This window comes from Saimiri boliviensis, chromosome 3 (genome assembly GCF_048565385.1).
Source record: "Saimiri boliviensis isolate mSaiBol1 chromosome 3, mSaiBol1.pri, whole genome shotgun sequence".
NCBI classification, from domain to species: domain Eukaryota; kingdom Metazoa; phylum Chordata; class Mammalia; order Primates; family Cebidae; genus Saimiri; species Saimiri boliviensis.
In genome coordinates this window covers 116275114-116300708 of record NC_133451.1, presented here as the reverse complement: position 1 = coordinate 116300708, position 25595 = coordinate 116275114, and the positions used below count along the sequence as shown (strand labels likewise).

Genomic DNA, 25595 nt, shown 5'->3' with positions numbered 1-25595 from the left:
AAGTAATTTTTGCAGGAGAAGAAAACAGCGCGTTGACTGGTAAGTTTTTATGAAGACTCCCACCAGACTTGTGGAGATAAAGCAAGTGCAGGCCTATAGGGGTCATGCCAGTGGAAACAATAAGGGTGGCAACGCACCCTTCTGGACTTGAGTGGCTGGGGCCCACGCTGAGCCGGAGCTGTTGTTGATCTGGGCAGGATTACACATGTCTGTGAGGCAGACATCTGGGGACAAGCCTAAGTGGAAACTGCTGGGAGAGGGTAGGAAGGGAGCTGTGCAGGAAGGGTAGCTGGGTTGGGTTGGATGGTGATGTCACTCGCCCTCACTGACACCAGCCTGGTGGGTCTGTAGAAGGAGTGTCTAGAAGGAGTGTCACAGTCAGTCGCAAGATGGGGTGAACCAGGTGGGAGGTAGCAGGTAAACACTGAGAGGAAGGGAGAAGTATTAGGAACAGTAGTAGCCTCTGGTTGTTTCTGCAGTTATTTGTAAATATGACCTAATAAATACTGTTTCTGCAGTCATTTGTAAATGTAAACTTAACTCTGATCTCTGGGAAGCTTTGGGACAGCGATCAGTTATCTGATGTGTATTTAACTAGAAGTGTGTGTGAGACTTCGGAAGAATCTCCTGATCCAGTGCTCTGGTTTCGTCTTTGACCCTCATCCTTATGTGAATTTTGGCTGGTTTTAGGCATTAACTTCCATTTGCTTACCATGTGTGGTTGTAGATTCCAGGTCACTATCCCCATGGCCTGTTCTTCCATGGTTTTGATAGCAATATAATTGTGCAAGTGGTCAAATGAAGATGGGAGCAAAGATTTCCCCTTTTAATTCTACCCCGAGCAATGTTGCCGACTTGGTACTCAGGGAATTCCTGAAAAGTATTCCAGCATTTGAGGACATTTATGGCAGGTGACCCTGGCCATTGGGGCAGTGGGGTGGTATATTAATCAGTGTTCTCTAGAGGGACAGCACTAATAGGATAGATATATATCTATATATGGTGTGTATATGTGTAGATATGTGTGTGTGTATGTGTGTGTGCGTGCGTGTGTGTGTGTATTTATATATATGTATGAGTTTATTAAGGAGAATTAACTCACATGATCACAAGAGCACACAGTAGGCCGTCTGCAAGCTGAGGAGCAAGGAAGCCAGTCCGAGTCCCAACGGTGAAGGACGCGGAGTCTGATGTCCAAGGGCAGGAAGCATCCAGCACGGAAGAAAGATGTAGGTTGGGAGGCTAAGCCAGTCTAGTCTTCACATTCTTCTGCCTGCTTTTTATTCTGGCTGTGCTGGCAGCTGATTAGATTGTGCCCTCCCAGATAAAGGGTGGGTCTGCCTTTCTCAGCCCACTGACTCAAATGTCAGTCTCCTTTGGCAACACCCTCACAGAAACACCCAGAATCAATACTTCGTATCCTTCGATCCAATTAAGTTGACTCGGTATTAACCATCATAGGTGGGTGGAGAGTATGCTTAGAGGGCTGTTTTTGTTCAGAAATATTATTCTGGCAGGGTAGGGTGCAAAATCAGCATTTTCATGCCTTGAGGTAACTTTAGCACCTTTTCTAAAACTTCATGAGCTTCTTAATAACAAATTATGAACAAATCTCGCTAAATTACTTTTTCTTATAAAACTCACATTATAGGAAGCAACTGAGTTGCCCTCTAAGAGACTGTAAGACCTGTCTGCTGACTTAGAGACGTTTTTAGGTGGCTGACTTAGGTAGGAAAAGTGTCAGTGCTGGTAATGAGCAATGGTGGTTGGGTGGGGCGCCCTGCAGGGTGAGAACTGAAGGCAGTTTCTGATCTTTATGCCAAGACCAAGCCACAGGAGTATTAAGTGCTTGGCTTAGGAATTCAAGGAAAGAAAGAGGTTGACTGTTAAATTTGAAAAACTATTTCTGGGCTCCTTTTACCCAGGAAGAAAATGCCGAAGGTCCTACGGATATATAGGGAATATGATAAAGCAGGCCTGAAAACACAATTTGATTTTGTACAAATGATGCCACTTCTCAGAGGCTTCATTAAGCAAGGAATGTATATACACATAAATGACAGAAAAGTGTGCTGTAATATTTGCTCATGTTTAAAAATAGCCTCCCCCTAGGCTGGGCGCGGTGGCTCAAGCCTGTAATCCCAGCACTTCGGGAGGCCTAGACGGGAGGATCACGAGGTCGAGAGATCGATACAATCCTGGTCAACATGGCAAAACCCCATCTCTACTAAAAATACAAAAAATTAGCTGGGCATGGTGGCGCGTGCCTGTAATCCCAGCTACTCAGGAAGCTGAGGTAGGAGAATTGCCTGAACCCAGGAGGCGGAGGTTGCGGTGAGCCAAGAACACGCCATTGCACTCCAGCCTGGGTAACAAGAGCGAAACTCTGTCTCAAAAAAAAAAAAAAGCCCCCCCCAAATGGAGCCAACTGGTACCAGATGAAAAATGACCAGCGTAGGCTGTCTGTGTTTCTTGACAAAATCCCTTTAGCAACCAGTGTCCAAAAACCGACCAAAGGTAGTAGATAGGAATGTGACTCCTTTGAATAGGCATAAGTGAAGCAGAACGCCTTGCATATTCAAATAGTTGGCATGTAAAAATTCTACTAGCAGTCCTGTTTTCTGGAATGAGTGTATTTGTAGGAATTTGGATGTTTGACTTCAGATTTTCTTCCGTTTCATCAAGATGGGAGGGTAATACTTTCCCTCTTGTGGTTGGCTGATTTTTTTTCTGGTGATGAGATATTTTGCAAAGTACCATGTCAGCCTCCTACCCCTACCCTGTCCCTCTTCAGCAAATCCTCTGATTGGGATAGTGGGGAGCCAGGAAGTTGGAAACTGGAGATGAACTAGGAATGAAAAGAAAAAAGGTTCTGAGGGTTAGAGGCAAGTGTCGAAGAATCAGAAAACCCAGCCAGGCATATGTGATCTGGACCCTGCCTCCTCAAGGATGAGGGATGTCTCCACACACGAATGAAGGCTGTGTATGCATGTTTGGGACCTGGCTGTGAACCATAAAGCAAGCCTTGATGTATCTGGATGTCTCATTGAGCTGGGTTCAAACCTCTGGTCTCATTGAGCTGGGTTCAAACCTCTGCTCCACTACGTGGTGGACATGGGACTGAGAATGGAGGCGACCCCCGAATCTGAGCTTCCTCATCTGGAGAGGGCCTGGCCTTTAGCAGGCTCTGTAGACATTCCCTCGCCTTTCTGTCTTTCCTGTATTCTGCTGGGAGGAAAGGATCTTGGGAAGTCAGCTAGTTAAAAATAGTGAGCATGAATAGTAAGCATGAGGCCTCATTGTTACCTTGTGACATTTACAGTTCACTGTGTTGGGGGTGGAATCTGGAATTTTAAAAATATCTGTCCATTGTCATTTATAAATTATCGTGGAGGGGGAGTTGCCCAGAGGCTGGCCTTTATAAGACCTAGTGTAGTAGATCAGAGATGTAGTTAGCTAGATAACGAGAATTGATGGCCAGAGTTCCTCTCTGAAAGGTCACTGGATGGAAAAGTAGTTTTGTGTCTGTTTACAAAAAGCAGCACATGACGGTGTTCTGAGCAGCCTAAGATGCGTGTAAAATGTAAATGCTGGGAAGGATACGGTTGGCACTCTGCATCCGTGGATTAAAAATATTCCGTGGCAATAAATGGATGGTTTTGTCTATATTGAACACAGGCAGACATTTTTTCCTTGTCATTATTTCTTAAACAGCATAGTATAACAGCTACTTACTTACATCATATTAAGTACTGTGAGTAATCTAGAGACTATTTAGAGTATAGGAAAGATGTGCATAGGTTATATGCCAGTACTATGCCCTGTGGATTTGGATATCCTAGAGGGGAACAGCTGTATAGACCACGTGGTAGGTATTAGAAGGAACAAAAAGGAATCATTTTTACCCCGGACTGTGGTTCTTCATGCTCCTTTACATCCTAGAGATGGATCCCGCATTGAACCCAGCCACGTCTTTGGCAGTCTCTTTAGAAGTTACTTGGCTCTGCCTCTCTCGCTTCTCTTCCTTTTCCTCCTCTCTCTCTTTCTCTCTCCCCTCCCTTCTCCCTTTCACCCTGCATCCACTTCCCTATCCCTCTCTTGCATAAACAGTAACCACACACAGGCATTTAACTGCTGTGCCCTGTAGTGCCATTTGAGATGGAGACTTAGGAGACCGTGATTGGTAAGCTTGGAATCTCTACCCCTAAGAAATCCTCAAGGGCATAATTTGCTTTTGCATTTAAGTAGGGGAATAGCACAGAATAGCTGGCCATTGTGATCCTATTAGTTAAATACTGGTGAGAGTTCTGGCCTTGGGAACCTTTGATATGCAGATGTTCGAGGTTTCAGGGTTTTCTGCCCTTCCTGCCCCCATGGGGAACTTGGACTTGTTTCCTAATTCAGCCCCTGTGGGGCACTGACCTCGGGAGGAACCTTAGCGGGTAGAGGTGTTGCGGAATGTACTCGTGACCACGATTTCACTATAGTGGATTTGACTCACCATCTTTTTTTTTTTTTTTTTTTTTCAACTGGGAAAACTAACCACTTTAAAGAGGTCTGTAGCAGAAGAAATAAAAGATCCGTAATGCCTGTTGACTCACTGGCTCATGACTGATGTCCTGCACATTCAGTTGGGGTTATCTGCTGTGCTTACCCTGTTTCTTGAGCCCAAGGGACTCCCGCGCACACCACCCCCTCCCCTCATTAGTAGGTTATGTTGGAAGTCTATAAAGGCCAAATTTAAGCAATTTTTTTTGTTTAAGTAGGCGTTCCTAGAAATAGCCACGTGGACGTACATAATATAGTATTTAAATCCCCAGCTTTTGAAGTGACTCCATCTTGCAAAACCTACAGACGTTTTGGGCTCCAGTTGTTACAGCTGTGCTTCTCAGCACTCAGCTTGCAACCCCTTGCTTATGTAGATATAACTAAGGTTGCTGACACTCAGGTTTAAATATAGCATTTTTGTTCAAAGAATGGTAACACTTGGCGGGGTGCAATCCCAATACTTTGGGAGGCTGAGGCAGAAGGGTCACTTGAGCCCAGGAGTTTGAGACCAACCTGGGAAACATATTAAGACCTTGTCTCTACAAATAATAAAAAAAAAATGAGCCAGGTGAGGTGGCATGTGTCTGTGGTTTCAGCTACTCAGGAGGTTAAGTGGGAGGATTGCTTGAGACCAGACAGTTGAGAACAGAGTCAGCCCTGATGATGGCACTGAACTCCAGCCTAGATAACAGAGCACGACCCTGTTTCGGGGAAAAAAAAAAAAAAAAAAGATTAATTATTGGAATGTGTGGTCCTTTCATAGAGCTGTGGATTTTGAAGCACAGATATTAATGTTTTGTGCCCTTCCCCTTCTTATTCAACCTTCTTTCTTGAAATTACGGTTATATCTGACAACTGAGTGACAGTATGACCTTTTATCCAGTATCATCGAGCCTTCAATTAGTGTCTCCTTTCGGCAGATGTCTCATTTACTGCTTCATTTTCAAGCTTCTCTCATTATTCTAATTGCTAATTAGTATAATAATAAATATCATGCCCCAGGTTACAGTGTCAAGATGATGCTTTATTGGGACTATCATTCACTTCTTTCACTTTGATTTAGCTAGTTTGCCTCCATGTTTCTCGGATTCCAAAAGATTGTATGCCACCAAAACCGTAAACCTAACTAATTATTTAGCTAAAGGTTTGTTATAAAATGGTCCTGCAGAGCAGTGGTTCTCAAAATGAAATTTGGGAAGTTGACCAGGGAAAGGTAGTTGGCCTGTCTCGAAGGGATGTTGTATCCCTATGTCCAAAGCTAAACTCAATCTCTTTTCTGAAGCCTACCCCCAGTGCCCAGTCTTCTGTTTGATTAAAGGGAACAGTTTTCCTTCTCAGCCCTCCATCTTTTGGCCTGCACCCCATTGCCTGTCAAATCCTGTGCATGAGTGCTGCAGCACGCCCAGTGTCTTGGTCCTTCTCTGCTCCCCACTGCCACCGATCTAGCCAGGTCTGTAGGAGTTGGCTTCTCTCCAGTCTCTCCCCTCCCTCTTGTTCCACCCACCATTTCTTGTAGATTTCTTTCTAACCCATTAGCCCATCTTTACCACTTCCCTGTGGGAGACTTTGCTGTCTCTAGGAAGGTGCATCTTAAACTTTAGCATCCCCTGGAGGGCTTCTTAAAACATTGCTGGGTTGCATCCCCAGAGTTTCTGATTCGACAGGTCTGGTATGATTTGCTTTCTTAACAAATGCCAGGTGTTCCCTGGCACACTTTGAGACCACACTTTGAGAACCTTGGCCCTCGGATGGGCCTGTGCCCCTAAGATTTCAGTCCTGCTGCTTCTTTCTGCTCATCCTGACTCTGCCTGCACTCTTCTGCTCAGCCAGTGTTCCCTGGAGTCCCTCTGGTCACTTAGAGATAAGACTTGGGCTCCTTCAGAACAAACTTGTGTCTTGTTCACCTTATCCCCATCTGCCCATTCATAGCTAGGGGTACTCCTCTACTGAGTGCAGAAAGTGGTGTTGCTTTTGAAGAGATAGCCTTGAAAAAGACCATGAATGCGTTTCTGTTGTGTCAGGAGGTACAGAAGGTACCATCCTAAGCACGGCATTGTGAGGACCTCCCTGTGCAGCCAGGCCTCCGGCATCTCTAGGCCGTGCTGAGACGACCACACTTCACCATGCACCTATGGTACTTTTTGTATTTCTTTTCACTCCCTCTCATTTGTCCTGTTCTCTATCATTTTGTCCTTTCCTCCTTTCTCTTTCTACCTTAGCCTTGGTGCACTAGCTGTTTTCGGTGGCTTCATGGGTTGAGGAGGATTCTGATACTCACTACAAAGCCACAAAATTCCTTCTGAATTTCAGCCTATTTGTTGGCGTCAAGATTGAGGCGATGCCGGACTTGTACTGTAGTTAGAGCATGTTATTGGGTACACAAGTAATATTCTACACCATCATATTTTACAGGAAAGTTCTTCTTTAACAAAAATAACCCTGTAAGTAGAATCATGATGTCTCCATTTTACAGAAAAGAAAGCAGACTCCGTGATTAAGTAATGCAAGATACTAAAATGAAGATATTCTTCCATTCTTATGCACACAAAGAATAACTTTTTTGCTTTATAAAGTAGTTTAATAAGGAATGTTTGGAATCATGGCTATAGGTGTTAGAAAGTTTCTGGCAAGAGAAAGAAGACAGTGTGATGATTAAAAGATATGATTGGGTCATATTTACTCCAGAAAACTATTTGCAGTTTTGGATCAAGAGTTACACATGCCGGGTGCGGCGGCTCACGCCTGTAATCCCAGCACTTTGGGAGGCCGAGACGGGTGGATCATGAGGTCAGGAGATCGAGACCATCCTGGTCAACATGGTGAAACCCCGTCTCTACTAAAAATACAAAAAATTAGCTGGGCATGGTGATGCATGCCTGTAATCCCAGCTACTCAGGAGGCTGAGGGAGGAGAATTGCCTGAACCCAGAAGGCGGAGGTTGCGGTGAGCTGAAATCGTGCCATTGCACTCCAGCCTGGGTAACAAGAGTGAAATTCCGACTCAAAAAAAAAAAAAAAAAAAAAAGAGTTACACATACGTGGCACACAGCAGGTATTCACAGAATGTTTATAAATGTATAAGCATAGAAAAAAGACTGGTAGGAATTTACCAGACTATTAATAGTAATCATTTTTCCTTGATACTCTTCTGTATCACTTCAATGTTTGTCTTTTGTTTTTGTTTTTTGAGTCGGAGTCTCGCTCTGTTACCAGGCTGGAGTGCAGTGGCACGATACCGGCTCACTGCAACCTCTGCCTCCTGTGTTTAAGCGATTCTCCTGCCTCAGCCTCTCCAGTAGCTGGGACTACAGGTGTGCACCACCAAGCCCTGCTTATTTTTTTGTATTTTTAGTAGAGACAGGATTTCACTCTGTTGGCCAGGATGGTCTCGATCTCCTGACCTCGTGATCTGTCCGCCTCGGCCTCCCAAAGTGCTGGGATTACAGGCATGAGCCATCGTGCCCGGTCTTAAAGGCTTTTTAAGCAGTATACAGTATACATTATAACTTAAGGGGGGACAAAAAGCAAAAGAGCTTGTAGGAAGAGGAGTGGATAATCCTAACAGAATTAGAAGAGCCCATGGAAACAGATCAGGCAGCCATCGCCTTCTAAGGGGTCTCCATGTCACTACATCCCCTGGCACACATTCATTTCCTCCCCAGCGCTGCCTGCCCAGACTGTCTGCTCCGAGACTTAGGTTTTCTCCCGTTTTTCGTGTCTCCTGTTTCCTTAAGCCGGAAATGATCTCGTCCACTTTTGGACAGCTCTTTCCTGTTGGTACCAGAAGTTCTCATATCACAGTCTGATTTCTCCAAGGGTTTTCAGACTGTTGCAAAAGAGAAGGCCCCTCTCTGAAATTAAAAAATAAAAAATAAAAAAGATAGGCTCTCACATCATAGTCATTGTGCTTTTATTCATCAGTCTCTAAAGAGTGCCTTTTGGCTTTCTGTGGATGTCTGGATGTGTTCCAGTGTCCTTTGGCCCCAGAGGACTCAGCAGCTCACAGTGGAGACCTGCCACCTCTAGAGACTACTGCTGTTACTGTTGGAGGCTAGGCCCTGCCGCCTTACCCATGGTCGGGAGTTCTTACACATAGCAAGTATACTTAGGGAGCCAACAGATGAAGACGGCTTAGAGAAAGGTGCACAGCGATGTCCAATCTGCATGCCTATAAATGCTGCAAATAAAACTAGTAAAAACCTGTCTCTGCACATTCATATGTTTTGCAGCTGATGATTTTAACCGTTAGAGATGCTATGTAAGGAAGTGAGGTGCAAGGAAGTGAAGTTTCTAGCAGATTATATTGTGGCTGGTGAGGAGATAAAACCATGGAAATAGTCTCAAAAAGAATATACGTAATATTTTAGAAGTATAAGCAAGTGAGGTTCATTGCCACCAGGACTGAACAGGGTCAGTCCTCTGTGCTGTGGGTGGCAGTGCCTTGAGAACTGGCAGTGTGTGTAGTGGCAGTTTCTGGTTCTCCTCTTGCTTTCTTTGGCCTTATCCGGCAGGTCCAGCATGTATAGGTCTGTGAACCCCTTTTCTTTTTTGACAGCCCTATTGTCTTAGGCGTGTTTCCCTGAAGCCTGTGCTTACCTCCAGGTGAATGATTGGTTTACATCAGCACATGTTGCGATTCAGTCATTCAGCAGACACTGAGCTGCCGTTCCGCAGGCGGCCCCCGGAGGGGTGCATATGTGCAACGTAAATAACATATATATATAACATAATTGTATGTTAGACTTCATATTTAATTTTTAAACATTTTATTTTTTTAATGGAAAAATACAAATTTTATGTATTTATGGTGTATAATAGGAACAAGTTCAGGACATCTATTTTTAATAAAAATGGTGACTATATGTTCACTATTAGTTGGTGACTGTAGTTAATAACAATGTACTATATATCTGAAATTACTAAAAGAGTAGATTTTAAGTGTTCTCACTACAAATAAGTGATAAGGATGTAAGGAGTAGATACGTAAATTAGCTTGATTGAGCCATTCTACAGTGCCTACATATATCATCGCATCATGAAGGATCTTTATTTTTAACGCTTCCTTCTAACATGCTCCCTTTTCTTTTTTGATAGGGTAGTGGTGGTGCTCGAAGATCCACACTACTTGACAGCGATGAGCCCTTGGTGTGTTTCTATGAGGATGTCACAACATTATACGAAGGTTTCCAGAGGGGAATACATGTGTCAAGTAAGCATTTTCCTGCATCTGCATGGCTGCTCCTTGCCGTTTTTCATGAAGAAAGAGTGGCCTTTCAGAAATACACATTTGCTCCTACCTTTCACCTCCTCAGTATCGCTCAGGCCTCTCTGTCTCCTCTGTAACTTCCCCAGAGTCAATCCCAAAGCCCACTGGACCCTCTAGGTATTCCCTGTGGCCCCGAGGGCTCCATGGTCAAATATGTGAGCATCATGTCCTGTATTTTATGATGAGTCACATGTTACACCAGTGCACGATGGGCTCTGATGTTTCCTGCAATACAGAGATCTGTTAAACTGGGCCCAATCCAGCATTTTTCATGCTTACTTGACCATAAGATGCATATTTTGAGAAAGAAATACTGACATCCCAGTATGGCAGTATTCTGTTAGAGACACTTGGGAAATGTTGGCTCCTGGGATTACCCTTCATTACTAACTGTGGCATAAGAAACCCTGTGATATCCAGCACACCTCCTTTCCAGCCTCTATTCCTCCCAGGCGTCCTGTGTATGGCCCTCAGGTCATACTGAATTTCCTGCAGAGCCACCACTACCTCTGCTCTGTCCCAGCCTGGAGCCTTTGTGCAATTTTTTTTTGTTGTTGTTTTTTAGAAACGGGGTCTTACTTTGTTGCCCAGCCTTGACTCAAACTTCTGGCCTTAAACAATCCTCCTGCCTCAGCCTCCCAAAGCATTGGGTCTACAGGCATGAGCCACCACACCCAGCCTTGTACACTTTTTTTCTTGATCATAAAGCCTCTTTCTACCCCCAGCCTGGGTGCTTGATGTATTCTTATTAATCTTTTAAAACTCTTCCTGCATGTTACCTTTTCTCTAAAACCTTCCTAGTCTATCATTTTCAGCCTCTACCTCCTAGTGAGACATTTCTTCCCTTTTCCCTCCCAGCACGTTATATTCTTTCTGCATAACCCCTGATGGCATGGAGGTGTTGACCTGGCAGTCTGCCCCTACCCCCTAGCCTGAGCGCCTTGAGAACAGGCTGGCTGTCAGTTATCTCTTTTCACAGCACTGACAGTGGCTGGCACACAGTGGGGACCCCGCTAATGCATCCTCAATGAAGGGAGGAGTACCCTCTGGTTTTCCCAACCCTCTTTCTATTTTAGTCACTTCGTTTTTGCTTATACCAGGTTCGTCTCTGAAAATGGTCTTGGAATCCATGCTTCGTTATTTAAATCATCTGATGTTTATCTTTAATTTGGGTCGCTGCTAGTTAGATTGTAGTCTCTTTATGGTCAGGAACCATGTAGTATTCCTGGCTCTATCCCTCATGATATGTTGCGTGTAATATGCACTCAAGAAGTGCCTGTTGTTTTTTACTTGACACTAGTAACATTGGATGTCTCGGCGCAACGTGTTTGTCCCAGTGTTCCCATAGCAGGTGCATTAAGCCTTGTTACAAAGGAAAAGCAAGCTTACTTGTGTATTATTTAATTTGTAAACATTTTCAAAGTTGGTGTCAAGGTCAGGGTTTGTCTGTGATAGTGAATATCCATCAGGTGGATCAGCCTAACGCATGGCACCTGAAAAAGTGTGTGTGTGTGTGTGTGTGTGTGTGTGTGTGTGTGTGTGTTCTTTTTCAACATCACAGAGCAGGTATACGGTAAGTCCTCAGTTAATGTCTTTGATAGGTTCTTGGAAACTGCAACTTGAAAACAAGTATAATAAAACCAATTTTCCCATAGGCTAATTGATTTGAACAAGAGTTAAATTCCCACAGCATATCTCTAGTCAGGAAAACATCACCAAACTTCTAAAGATCACACTTCTTATATTAAACATTGAAATAAATGTGAGCGATACATACATTTGGGAACAATTAATAAAAACAAGTAAGATAAGTATTTACCTGTTTATTCCGGTTCAGGGTCATGGGTGACTGGAGACCATCTGGGCAGCCCAGGGTGTCAGGTGGGAACTGCCCCGGCCGAGACACCCTCTCATCATAGGGCGACTCATACCCACACCCGCTCATACTCTCCCACTCACCCACACTCACTAGGACCATGGGGATGCACCAGTTCACCTCACAGGCACAGCTTTGGGATGTGGGACGGACCCAGAGTTCCCAAGAAAAACCACCAGATATGGGGGAAATAACATCTGATATGCATGATATGCCGTTATTTGAGGACCTGCCACATACATGTAAATGTATATACGTTCCTTTAGGAGCATGGTGACTTACATTATGCTTTTGACTCTCTTCTGATCTGAAGACAAGTCACATAACTTTTCTTTGGTCACTTGCTGTCCCTGGAAAATGAAAGTCCTTCTATGGGTGTGTCAGAGAAGGTGAAGGAGAGTAAGTCCAGTCTTCTTGATCTAGACTCACTAAAGGGAGCTGCTGTGCAGGTCTCGGTTTGCTTTTTTTTTTTTTTTTTCCCAGAGGAGCATTTTATTCTAAGCTTTTATTTCTTAGGCTACTGTAGAGTTAAACTTCTACAAAAGAGCAAAACCCAGCATTTGGATAATGGGCAGAAGTTTGTTGAATGATAGAAGAAGCCCGCCCAGAGTTTTTAAACCTAGTACTTTGAAACTGCACTGAGGAAGCCATTTATAAAGATGGAGCTCTCTGCTTCTCAGTGACTTTCATCTCTAGCTGCTGTTTTGTGCCATCAGGGAGCTTCTAAAAAATACTGAGGCCTAGGCCCCATCACTGTCCAATTGAGTAAATAATGCTGAAGCCTGGGCATCATAGAACCTAGGTATAGTATTAAGCTCCCCCGGTCAGCCTGAGGTTTAATGACCATGGTTCTAGAGCTGGAGTTGGCGTACATTTTCTGTAAAAAGCCTGATAGTAAATGATTTGGGCTTTGGTACCATATGGTCTTGGTTGCAACTATTCAACTGCAGCGTCACAGAGAACAAAAATGAATGAGTGTGGCTGTGTGCCACTATCACTGTGTTCACAGAAACAGGCGGTGGGCCTGATTTGGCCCTTGGCTGTAGTGTGCCCATCTCTGTTTTTGAGAAATAAAATTGCATCATTTCATATGGCTAATGCGATTTTTTCCCGATCTGGAAACAATACCTGATTGGACTCATCTTGTACGGCCCTGTTTTTTTACAGTCTCTGTAAGTTGGAGAGGGTCCGAGAATTATTATTTTTGTTTTCATCAGGACTGTTTGATGAAAACAAAAAGGGATGCCGTAGAAATCAGGGTGTCTGGGTCGTGTCCTCCCCAGCCACGTGGCTGACTCCTGAATCTGAGTGTGTGGCACACTGCTGTTCTCTGGGGCCTGATCTGTGTGATGGGGCCAGCCCTGCCTTCCGTCCTCCTTCCTTAGGTCCTCACATCAAATCAGAGCCCCCTCCCGAATACTCAAACTTAACATGCCAAAGCCAGATGCGTTTTGGTCCCCTTTTGCTTCTTTGAAACCTGTATGGGAATCTGGACACATCCTGATATTTCCTGACTTTTGCTTCACAAATTCCCCCATCACGTCCCCTCATTTTACATCTTTTCTTTGGTTTTGTTTTTCTGCAATCATGACTTCACCCACATAACTAGGATTTCAGGTAATTCTTGATACCTTTGGTCATCAGAATTTGGACGCATAAAGAATTATATTTTCCTTTCCATATTCTGAGTTAGAATGCTCAGACTTCTTGCAAAGTGTTGATGAATGCCTCTTCTGAAAAGGTATCTCATTTCCACCACAGCAGGATCTCTACCACCCGTCTGCTGACTCCTAGTCTAAACCAGTAGGGTGTTAAAGAGGAATTCACAAATTAAGTGTCCTTAAGAGGTGGATTTTGCCTTTTGCCCCTCTGTCCCCGTCTCCTGCCCTACTTAAACAGAACAGAAATATACAAGCAAATAAAAAATCAGACCAAAACCGAGGGAGAAAACATTTCCAATCTGAAGTCACCCTTTCTTATCCGAGAACTAAAGTCGAGTCTACCTGATATTTAGTAGAACAGGGTTGGGATACAAATTAAAATCTAGGAAAATTTATGTTCTGCCCATCCATTGTTCCTTCTCTTTTTTAGATAACGGCCCCTGTTTAGGCTCTCGGAAACCAGACCAACCCTATGAATGGCTTTCATACAAGCAGGTGAGTTTGTATGAAACAGGCTCTGTGGGCTACTCTTGCTAGCAGGGATGCTTCTGTATGTGAGTGCTCGGAGCCAGGAGGTTTCTACAAAGCGTATGTGCTGGACCAGCTCAGAGCATTGCCGTAAGCATGGGGCGTCCAAGGAGAAACCTGACACAAAGGTTTACGGAGAATGAGTTATGGAATTTAACTAGTAGTTCAAAGCACTGCATTTCAAAGCTGATGTGGATACATTGTGAAGTTGAGTATAATTTTTAAAATAAAATTCTAGAAACTGCTCCTCTCCCAGTTCCCCTGGCGGGATAGGATTATTCCTCTCCACCTAAGGAGTACTGGAAAAACTCAGAAGCCAGAACATGGAAACATGTTCTCATTTTACAGATGAGGAGAGAGCCTGTCCCAGGAAGAGAGGTGACTCACCCAAAGTCAGAGCTGGTTAGTGGCAGAACCAGGACCAGAAGCAAGGCTTGTAGCCTCTTATGTGGGCTCTCCTAGTATGTCCTGCTGACCTTCAAAGCTGTCTTTGGCCATCTCACCACCCATGTGACACTTACCCCCAAGACAGCCGTAGGGAGGAGCACAGATGTTGGGGAAGACACTTGTGTTACTGTAGGAGCACAAAGGAAGCTGGGATCTGAGTGTAGCGTCCCTTGTCAGTCTCTAGTCCCCACCCATCGATGGCAACAACTGTTGAAGCAGCGATTCATGACTGGCAGTAGCAGTGCAGGAAAACGTTGCTGTTTATTTTTATTTTTATCATGATTACAATGAATGTAGATGCCACGGCTCTTCCCCAGTCCACGTCGCACCGTGGGACAGGCAAGCGCCCCAGACGTGCCAGCTCTGTTTTGCTGCCTGCTGCTTCCACACAGCTGTCCAATAAAGGCTGCTGCCGCTGGCTCCCCGTCTCCTGCTCTAGGAGCAGGTAATCCTGAGGATTCATGAATTACAAATGCACTTCCTCCATCTGGGTTCTGTGTGAAGGGGGCGGTTCAGGAGCTGTTGTGTTTGGGGTACATTGTGGAAGGGATTGTTCTCTGCAGACGCAGATCCACACCCCTGCAGTAGTGCTTGCTGGTTCTTCTCAGACCAAAGTGCATGAGTTCTCCCCAGCCATCCTCTGGGGTCGACCGGATGCAGAAGGCTTTGCTTGAGAGGTGTTCATCTGTGAATTCTCACGCCTCCGCTGTAGAAGGAGCTAGGATCAGTAGCTCACATGACTGGAAGGATTTCCCGTTTTTATTCTGTCCTACCAGAGCCAAATAGTAGTTTCCTTCACAAACGTAGTTTCCAGGATCCCTCATTTTTCACAAGTGTAAGAACAGCTTGTGTGTGTTGAACATATAGCATTACATGATGGTCCTGAGGCCTCATGGAACCTCTGTGCCTCCTGGGTTACTTTCGTTGTTTATTGGCTGGAAAGAGAACCATCCATTGCAGATTGGCATTTTCAAGGCAGATTGAAAATCACAGCGGTTTCTGAAGGTGTGAATCTATGACTTGCATGCTTCATTTGGAAGTGGGTGAAGATACAAAACTGAAGCCAACTTGGATTTGCACATTCAAATTTTTTTTTTTTCAGTCATCCAATGAATATGACCTTTTAGTGATGAGGAATGCCTTAAAGGGTTTTTCTTTTTTTTTTTTTTAGGATGTATGAACTGTCTTTCTAGAAATATAAATGTGCATATATTATTCAATAATATTTACCAGCTATATAGCATCCAATTGCTGGCATTTCTCAGGTTCCGATTCCTTAAATGCAACCAAGACTTTTGAACTCATCTGTGGAGGGGAGGGTAATGAGCCTGTTTGTGTCATCCTATTGTCACCTTACCAGAATCAGTCTGATCCCCATAGGCAGGGCCAGGATGGTGCCAAGGCCCAGAACCAATAGGATTTCAGGCCAGGGGCAGGTGTGGCCTTATTTCCTATGGATTTGGGTGTGTTTTTAGAGTGTTCTTAGAATTTGCCAACAGAGAATAAAGAAAATAACTCCAGGTGGGGCATGGTGACTCATGCCTATAATCTCAGCACTTTGGGAGGCCAAGGCAGGTAGATTACTTGAGGTCGGGAGTTCAAGACCAGCCTGGCCAACATGGGGAAACCCTGTCTTTACTAAAAAATACAAAAATTATCTGGGCATGGTGGCAGGTGCCTGTAATCCCAACTACTCGGAAGGCAGAGGCAGGAGAATGCTTGAACCCCGGAGGCAGAGATTGCAGTGGGTCGAGATCATACCACTACACACTGCACTCCACCCCAGCCTTGGCAACAGAGCGAGACTCTTGTTTAAGAAAAAAAAAAAAAAAAAAAAAAAAAAACTGCAAAGTTTAAGATTTCTTTAAAATTTTAATTTATTTGGGGTAGGGATGGGGAGAGGATAGGATAACTGTGCCAAATATTGCAAACCTACCAATTTTTACTTAGTTATTATAATATGCATTCTTATATTTATATGTGTTGCTTATCACTGTACTATTGTCCTAAGTTTGGTGCAGTTTTCATAATTATAATATTTACTATGTAGTATTTTCTTAGTAATTTACCGTCATTTACTTAATCATCCAGCCACTGGATGATTAGGTTTTTTACCCTAGAGATTTATGATGCAATAATTTTGAAATATTTGCATATGTTTGTATATAGGCTTTTTTTTTTTTTTCACCCAGTCTGGAGTGCAGTGGTATGATCTCAGTACACTGCATACTCTGCCTCCCAGGTTCAAGTGATTCTCCCGCTTCAGCTTCCCAAGTAGCCGAGATTACAGGTGCTCACCACCATGCCTAGCTAATTTTTATATTTTTAGTTGAGATGGAGTTTTACCATGTTGGCCAGGCTAGTCTTGAACTCCCTCAAGTGATCTGCCTGCCTTGGCCTCCTAAAGTGCTGGGATTATAGGCATGAGCCACTGTGACAGGCCTATATGTAGGCTTTTAAAAACCTTCTGAGATTGAATTGTTTCCTAAGAATACATTCTCAAGAATGGAACTGTAGAGCTAAATAATAAGAGCTTGCTCTTATTTTTTTATAGGTCTCTCAAAAAAGTTGCTGTTTCTGTGTTTGTACCAAATAAACAAGTTTTGGCTGCTTTATAAATTAAAAAAAAAAAACTCATGTCTCTGTTAATTTTATAATTTTATAAAACTAAAAAAATGTCTAGGAAGCCCTAGCATATAATTATCTATGACCTGTAGCCGTTGGGATAAGATTAATTTGCTTTGCAGAAGGAACCCTTCTCTTAATTCTGATTTCTTGTGAATAAAACCTTGTGTTTTACAAAAAAAAAAAAATCTTATATCAGTGAAGGAATATCTGCATGTTCCATCTCCCCTTCTGTACGCAGCATTGCTCGCTGGCTGAGATACGAGTCTGTCATCTGTCAGCTTTGTTTCTGGAGTTGGGGCCCGATGCTGTTTCTGACTTTTCCTCTCCATTTTAGGTTGCAGAATTGTCGGAGTGCATAGGCTCAGCACTGCTCCAGAAGGGCTTCAAGGCCACCCCAGATCAGTGTGTTGGCATCTTTGCTCAAAACAGACCAGAGGTATGAGCCAGTAGATACTTGCTGTATGTGATTTTGAGAATTCTCAGATATAAGGGCCTAACTTCTGCTAGAGACCAGATTTTGCAGTCTGATTGCTGCTAAAAATACAGCTTTGTGTTATACCTTAGAAGGTTGCACATATGAAAACCTGAACCAGGGCCATTTAATTGCCTTTAAGAGAAAACAAAAAATTAATTTTTGGAGGGAAATTATTTTAGTTTTTTTAAACCAGATTCCCAGACAAAATCGTTAGAACAGATAACTAACAAAGAAGTCATTTTACTTTAAGAGTCATCTCTGTGGGGCCCAATACACAGTGGCTCACGCCTGTAATCCCAGCACTTTGGGAGGCTGAGGTAGACAGATCACCTGAGGTCAGGAATGCAGAACCATTCTGGCTAACATGGTGAAACCCCATCTCTGCTGAAAACACAAAAAAAAATAGCTGGGCATGGTCATGGGTGCCTATAATCTCAGCTACTTGGGAGGCTGAGGCAGGAGAATCGCTTGAACCCAGGAGGCAGAGGTTGCAGCGAGCTGAGATCATGCCATTGCACTCCAACCTGGGCAACATGAGCAAAACTTTGTCTCAACAACAACAACAAAAAAGTCACCTCTGTGGTTAGAAAAATGACATTCATAAGTTGTTATAATTTGCAGGCTCCTTTGTTTCCTTTCTGAAAGCTCTGAGGCTTTCCCTCTGGTTGGTTTCCAGAGTTTAAAATACCGTGGGCAATGGGGCAGTACTCACCACTAACCAGCCTTCATTTGGGCAGTCTCTCATTGGTGGTCTAGGCCCAGCACGGTTTCTCTAAACCAGCGTGTGAAAGTGTATTAGTCCATTTTCATGATGCTGATAAAGACATACCCAAGTCTGGGAGGAAAAAGAGATTTAATTGAACTTACACTTCCACATGCCTGGGGAGGCCTCAGAATGATGGGGGGCAAAAGATACTTCTTATATGGCAGCGGCACGAGGAAGAAGCAAAAGTGGGAACCCCTGATAAACTCATCAGATCTCCTGACACTTATTCGCTATTACAAGAATAGCACAGGAAAGGCCAGCCCCATGATTCGATAACCTTCCCCTGGGTTCCTCCCACAACATGTGGGAATTCTGGGAGATACAATTCAAGTAGAGATTTGGGTGGGGACACAGCCAGACATAGCAGAAAGTGAGTTTAAGTGGGCAGCTCTTTTAGTGTGACTCAACAGATGAGTAGGTCTAGCTGTCTTGGAAAAATGCAGGCACCTGAATTGAAGAAATCAAAGTTATTCTTAATACCTACTTGTGTCCAGAAGACATGCCGGGTCAGTTGCTATGCTCCTGGCTTTTTTTTGTTTTTGTTTTTGTTTTTTAATAAATAAGGATGGCTTCTTAGAGTTTTGTCGCCTTTCAAGGGGAAAACAGCACTCTCCACAGCTGGACTATGGGTGGGCTTGTAGAATGTAGTTTTTTTTTTTTTATTTTATTTTTTATTCCAAATGACATCAAATGTTTGTTTTGATGGAATTTTATCATGATTCTAGAACTGCAAAATGAATCTCTTACTTCAAGAAGTAGGTTCCTTCATATATGTATGAGTTCATTCAACAAATGTTTGCTGAGCACCTATTATATGTCAGACACTGTGCAGGGGTACCAAAATACAGTGACTCAGTCCCTCTTCCTGAGGTACCACATAAGGAAATACAGACCTAAACACTGGTGCTTTCTCTGTCATGTGGTAAGTGTGGACACAGAGCAGAAGGCTTATAGAAGCTCAGTTAAGGAGGGCTTCCTGGAGGTGGCACCTGAGTAGAATCTTGAAGAAATAGGGGTGGGGAGGCCAAGGGAATGCCCACATTCACACCTGTGTCTGGGAGCGGAACGTTTTCATGTGGCAGAGTAGCAGGAAGCGCTTTCCTTATGTGTCACATGTACCCGAGGAGCCTGTACCTGATCTCCATGTTGGTGGCTGAAAATCCCTTCTGGGAAAACACCAAAACTCAGAAGCCCAATTCCAGGCCAACTGGATGTGAGCAGGTTGTGCCTCCTTCCCCTAGCTGTGCCTTTATGTGTCCTATGTGTTGGAGTTCTGCAGATGCCTTCATTAGAAAAGTGCAGCCGGAGGGAGTGGGGGGCCCTAGGGAATGATAGTGAAAGAGTGATCTTTCACCTTTGTCCAGTAGTAGGGCAGTGGCCAGTGCCTTCAGACACATCTTACTGCATCTTCCATGTGGCAATGTGGCCAGTTTTTGTCTCACTTCTTTCCTTCACTTTTCTAGAGGGACTTTATCAAAACAGTTTCACTGTTAGATAAGGTACTCCTTCCCTATTCCAGGCCATACAGTGCCCTGCTGCCAGAGGGATCTTCCTCAAGCCCCAAGCCACTGTTCTGCTGAGAAATCCTCAGTGGCTGCTCCTGCTCTCCAGCCAGAACTGTCTGTGCCAGTCAGATCGCTCTCACCCCCCGGCCCCTGCTTTTGATCCAACTGTCCGCTCTTAGCATCTTGCTGCCTCCCTCTGTCTCTGTCTCTGTCTCTCTCTCTCTCTCTTCCTCTCTCTGTCCAAAGGCAATCTCAGTTACACCCTCCCAGTAGCATCTGCAGCCACCTTGGCCCATGGTGGGCTCACTTATCTCTGAGTCAGTCACTGATACTGCTAATTATCTTTTCACATATTTGCTTCAATTCTTCAGGCGGATTTTAATCCCTCCCTCCTTCCCTCCCTCCTTCTCTCCTTCCCTTCCTTCCTTCCCTTCTTTCCTTCTTTCCTCACTCCTTTTTCTGTATCTTTGTTTCTCTCTCTCTTTCCTTTCTTCCCTCCCTCCCTTCCTCTCTTGTACATACATACATACAGGCTCTCACTCTGTCACCCAGGCTGGAGTACGGTGGTGGGATCACAACTCACTGCAACCTCACCTCCTTGGTTCAAGCAATCCTCCCGCCTCAGCCTGCCAAGTAGCTGGGACTACAGGTGTGTGCCACCATGCCCAGCTAACTTTTGTAGAAGCAGAGTTTCACCATGTTGCCCAGGCTGGTCTTGAACTCTTGGGCTAAGCTGATTCCCCCCACCTTGACCTCCCAAAGTGCTGGGATTACCAGTGTGAGCTAGTATGCCTGATCCTAATTTCTTTTTAAGAAGGGGATAAGTGTTTTGTTCTCATTATGAATCCCTCATAGCACCTGGCACGGAGTAGTAGATACACAAATGTTAATTTTGCTGCATCAAAGGTTTTCACTTTGAATCTCTCTTGAGTATTGTTTTCCTTATTGATTCTATGATGACATTTTGTTTTCTCTCCCTGACCTTTACTGTTTGTGTAGTGGGTGATTATTGAACAAGGATGCTTTGCTTATTCGATGGTGATTGTTCCACTTTATGATACCCTTGGATCTGAAGCCATCACATACATAGTCAACAAAGGTACGGCTGGGTTTTTTTGCCTGGATTATTGGCCTAGTTGTTGATTAGATTCAGTGACTTTACATTTGCTTACATTTGATTTGACAAGGATTTTACATTTAAATGTATATCTACCTTTTTATTCAAAGAATGTTGTCCTTCAAGTATTCTTGTGCCAGATATGACAGAGTCAAACTTTTAACATCCCAGAGCTTATTCTTCATTGTATCTCTTCATTTACAGCTGAACTCTCTCTGGTTTTTGTTGACAAGCCAGAGAAGGCCAAACTCTTACTAGAGGGTGTAGAAAATAAGTTAATACCAGGCCTTAAAATCATAGTTCTCATGGATGCTTATGGCAGTGAACTGGTGGAACGAGGCAAGAAGTGTGGGGTGGAAGTCATCAGCATGAAGGCGATGGAGGTGAGTTCCCTGCCTCCTTCCCTGAGGGCTTTCCCTGGAGCCATGTTGGCTCACACAGTCTGTCCAGTGCTATCTAGTGCCATCATGCAGTCCCCATCGGTGACCCATGAAAGAGCAGAAATTTCTGTCTCATTACTGGAAAAAGGATTCTACATCCATGCCCAGTGTTAACACATCACACCTTACCCAAGTGCTTTCAGCACTCACGTATTTATTCCAGAGCACTGACAAGCTGTGCCCGTAAATGCTGGAAATGGGAATTTCATCTTCAGGCAGGTGGAACTTCCAGTTTCTGTGTCTTCCTTGGGCTTTAATGCCTTCTACTTACTGATTTGCCTCTACTGCCAAGCCGAATATAGAAATCAGCCTCATCATTCTTTTCCCTGGGTGGCTCATGGAGAGTCCTGGTGATTTTCCAACATACATGTTTGATTTGGTTTATTTTCGTGTTGAATCTTTTAAAAGTCACACTAACCAACTTTAAAAGCAGCAATTCCAGGAGAATGAGTGTGGGGCATGCTCTGCTTGGGGGCTGACGTCGGATGATTGAAGATATTGGTCCCCGTCAGCTGGACTTGGATTAGAGTTCCATCCAAGGAACATGGCCAGAGGAAGCTCTTTTTATATACATATCACAGCAAGTCACAGGAAAACACAGTCAGTCATTCTCTTTCTAAAGATGTTAGAAATCTTTTTCTGAGAGGATTTAAAATTTTTATGTGTGATTTTCCTCCTTCTACAAATAATTGGAGGCTATAAGTAAGGATCCGTAGAACCTTTCCTGAGGAACCTAGTAGGCACGGGGAAGCTCGTGTGTTCTAACAGAACTTTCTCTCTGTGTATGTGCGCGGCCCTGCCGGACTCTCTCTCAGTAGCATCGAACGTGATTCCGCAAGTGCTGACCTGTGTGCTTTCTTGTTGAATTGGGGTATTAGCTAGCTGGTTACCTAGCGTTTCCCCTCTTCTGTAACCTCCTTTTACTATCATGCAATCTCTTTTCCCCTACCTTCCCTTTTATTCCCCTCCCTCCTCACAGGCGCAGGAATTTTTCTGGTATTTTTTGACTGCTGTATGATAAAGAAGTAATGTTAAGATTTAAAAATTATTTAGATGATTGAAGATTATAATATAAAGTTTATATTAAAATATTAATTTATAGAAGACATTGTTTTACCTGCTTAAAAATTAGCATTATGGTTGATCTTGTGGTTGACTTTATATTAATGTATTTTTTAAGGGATCAAAAATAGCATCATTGGTATTTGGAATGTTTGCATTTTTTAATAATCATGAAAATTTTAAACATACAGATAGTCGAAAGAATTTCTTAGCAGATGCTGTATACCCACCACCAATTGATATTTTAGTATATTTGCTTTATCACATATCAGTCTATCACTCTATCCTTTCATTCATCTTATTTTTTTGATGCATTTTCAGTAAGTTGCAGATTTTATTACTCCTAAATACTTCAGTGTATTTATCATTAACTAGAATTCAGTTTTTGTTTATGGATTTTTTTTCTTAGAACATAAAAATGACAAGTTTTTTTTTATTAATTGCAGTGTTTTTCCTAAATGATACCGTAAGACAGATGTAAGACTGTGAAAACTTTCATGCCAGTAGAGCACTAATTTGGATAATGTTTGTTCCAATAAATTAAGAGCCAAATTATGTGTAAATGGTTTATTTAACATCAGTTTTTGAAGAATTGGACATCTTCAGAAGTTATGTAAGATTTTTAATAGACGAGTAGAAATCTGGAGCTAATAAAGGTTATTTTGAAAAAAATGTACAGAATTATCATTGCTTGAGCTTTTAGTTGACTTCTAATTGGATGTATTTGTTCCTGTTCTTAATCAGTGGTCTGTCACTTATGTCATTTAAAATGTGATTAAGATTAAAAACTTAATATATGCTGGGCAGAAACTCACTGAGCCCTGAGCACACCCATCTAATTTCCATACGAATTGAACATGTTCAATGGCACGTTCATTCCATATGCTCACTCAAGCTGTTCCATTTTAATAGGAAAAGAATATGAATAGTTCATTTACTAAAATTAATAGATATTAAAGTGGCTCTAATGCAGTAAAGACTGCCCTAATGCAGTAAACCGAACCCCATCAGTGGTAGTGACTGAAAGCCTGCCTCTGGGAAATGCTGCCCTGGGCAATGAGTCTGTCATTCTTAACCTTTAAGTCCATTTAGGAAGTAGTCCTAGAGGTTCTTCTGTGGCCTATTTTATAGTTGGAGACTCCCAAATTGTATTTCAACTCTATGTAGGGAGATATTTGAGCCTCTCCAAAATGGCTAGCATTTCCATCTAGCAGAGATTGATTTTTCTCCCCAGGTTGCAGATGTCAGTTTTGTGGAACTGGGTGATGAGGTAGTGCTGTGCTCTGATTTGAGGATCGTATGGAGTATCTGCATTATCTAGTTATGGTTAAGAACAGGGTTTTGTTGAAGGCCCTACTAAGAAATGGAAGTAGGAACCAGAAATGCATTGTAAAGACTTTGGCTGCTGGCAGGGAGCGGTGGCTCACACTTTTAATTCCAGCACTTTGGGAGGAAGAGGCAGGCGGATCACAAGGTCAAGAGACAGAGACCATCTTGGCTAACACTGTGAAACTCCATCTCTACTAAAAGTACAAAAAAAGTTACCTGGGCATGGTGGTGGATGCCTGTAATCCCAGCCACCTGGGAGGCTGAGGCAGGAGAATCGCTTGGACCCGGGAGGCAGAGGTTGCAGTTAGCCGAGATTGTGCCACTGCACTCCAGCCTGTGGGGGCAGAGCGAGACTCCATCTCAAAAAAAAAAAAAAAAGATTTTGACTGCTATTTTTTAAATACATTCTATTTTAAAAGCCAGTCCTAATACCATTTATGTAGTTTTATTTAAGAGAGAAGGTAACAGGAAAATGGCTTCTCAGGGTGAATAAATATTTTGGTTTTGGTTAATTAAGGCTATTATAGCTTCTTTAATTAGAAAATTATGCTGTTTTTGAGCCAACTGTGAGTGAACCCCACAGTAAAGGCAGCTTTAACTGACACGATATGACCTTAGCCTTTAGAGTTGGAAAACATTTCCATTTAAGATATTTTTTCTCTTCTAATTAAGGACCTGGGAAGAACCAACAGACAGAAGCCCAAGGTAAGCACACCGTGTCAGATCCTGCCCTGTCCTCTTTGCGGTTTTCAATATTCACCCCGGGACTTTGTGGCTTATAGTTCTCTTTTCTGCTCTGATTTATACCAGCATTTTTTTTTTTAATCTTCTTTAGCCTCCAGCACCTGAAGATCTTGCAGTAATTTGTTTCACAAGTGGGACTACAGGTAAGTGTTGAGATAGAATTGCTTCTACATGTGGCAGCCGGTGGTCTGTACTCTCCCCTACCTCTTTCGGATGACTTCCCAGCTAATGGCAGATGGACCGAGAGCAGAAGAGAAGGAAGTAGTTCAAGTGCTGTCTTCATGTTGCTCTGTGAGATCTTCTCAGAACCCAAGAGTGCCAGATAATTCCTGAAGCATTTATTGAAGGTGATATTAGATTCACCTGTCTTCCTAGGACAGATTATTTTGGTGGCTCCCAGGAAGAAAATTTTTGGTTTTTCTTCTCTTATTACTATGTATAGCCTTTAAAATTTGCCTATATTAATAAAGGTTTTTAAAGCTAAGCCAGTGAAAGGATTGCAGGTTGCACAGGAATTTAGTGTTGTTCAACATTTGGCTTTCACGATGTATCTAACAGGAAAGGTGTCTGAGGCCCTAATTATTTGGAGTTTCTGGGCCTCATTCATTTCTGTCATTCTTTACTCTCACCTTGTTCTGCTTCATATGTGCTCCACAGGCAATCCCAAAGGAGCACTGATCACTCATCGAAACGTAGTGAGCGATTGTTCAGCTTTTGTGAAAATGACAGAGGTAACTTTTGGGGATCTTGTCATCTTTCTTCATTGGTTGACATTAGTCCTTGAGAAAGAAAGTGCTGAAGGTGGCATCATGGGTTGAGTTCATGTGGTATTTAGAAACTATCTGACCTACGATAAGGGCAGAACTGTAGGCCCAGGTCCACCTTCTCTCACGGTTATCACTTTGAACCTGATCACCAACCCTTGCCTGTGACAATTAAGGTGAATTCACAGATGAAGTTTACTGCAACATTTATATAGTGAAACTTTATTTGGATATTGCCCTGGAAATATGTCCAGGAAAGGACAGAGAAGAGATGGACTCTCTTGCATTTTTATCCAGTGTCCCAGTATTTGGGAAATAATTTATTTTAAATTGGCAATGAAATGTTAAAAGGTTTTTAGTTATTATTATCTATTGTGGTCAGTATGACTTCCATTGCACTAGAAGTATTAAAGCCTTGCACTACAACTAATTTCCAATAA

At 43.1% G+C, this 25595-nt stretch overlaps 1 protein-coding gene across 9 annotated transcripts in view; it reads left to right on the top strand.

The window, feature by feature from the left end:
* ACSL1 (acyl-CoA synthetase long chain family member 1) overlaps window positions 1-25595 on the top strand; it is a 72504-nt gene that overhangs the window by 28902 nt on the left and 18007 nt on the right. For all 9 annotated transcript variants that reach the window (XM_039468076.2, XM_039468075.2, XM_074396702.1 and 6 more), the window contains exons 3-10: window positions 9642-9756; window positions 13781-13845; window positions 17288-17389; window positions 20699-20798; window positions 21021-21199; window positions 24320-24352; window positions 24483-24534; window positions 25049-25122. In XM_039468076.2, coding sequence (XP_039324010.1) covers window positions 9642-9756; window positions 13781-13845; window positions 17288-17389; window positions 20699-20798; window positions 21021-21199; window positions 24320-24352; window positions 24483-24534; window positions 25049-25122 — 720 coding nt within the window. The remainder of the gene's footprint in view (window positions 1-9641; window positions 9757-13780; window positions 13846-17287; window positions 17390-20698; window positions 20799-21020; window positions 21200-24319; window positions 24353-24482; window positions 24535-25048; window positions 25123-25595) is intronic.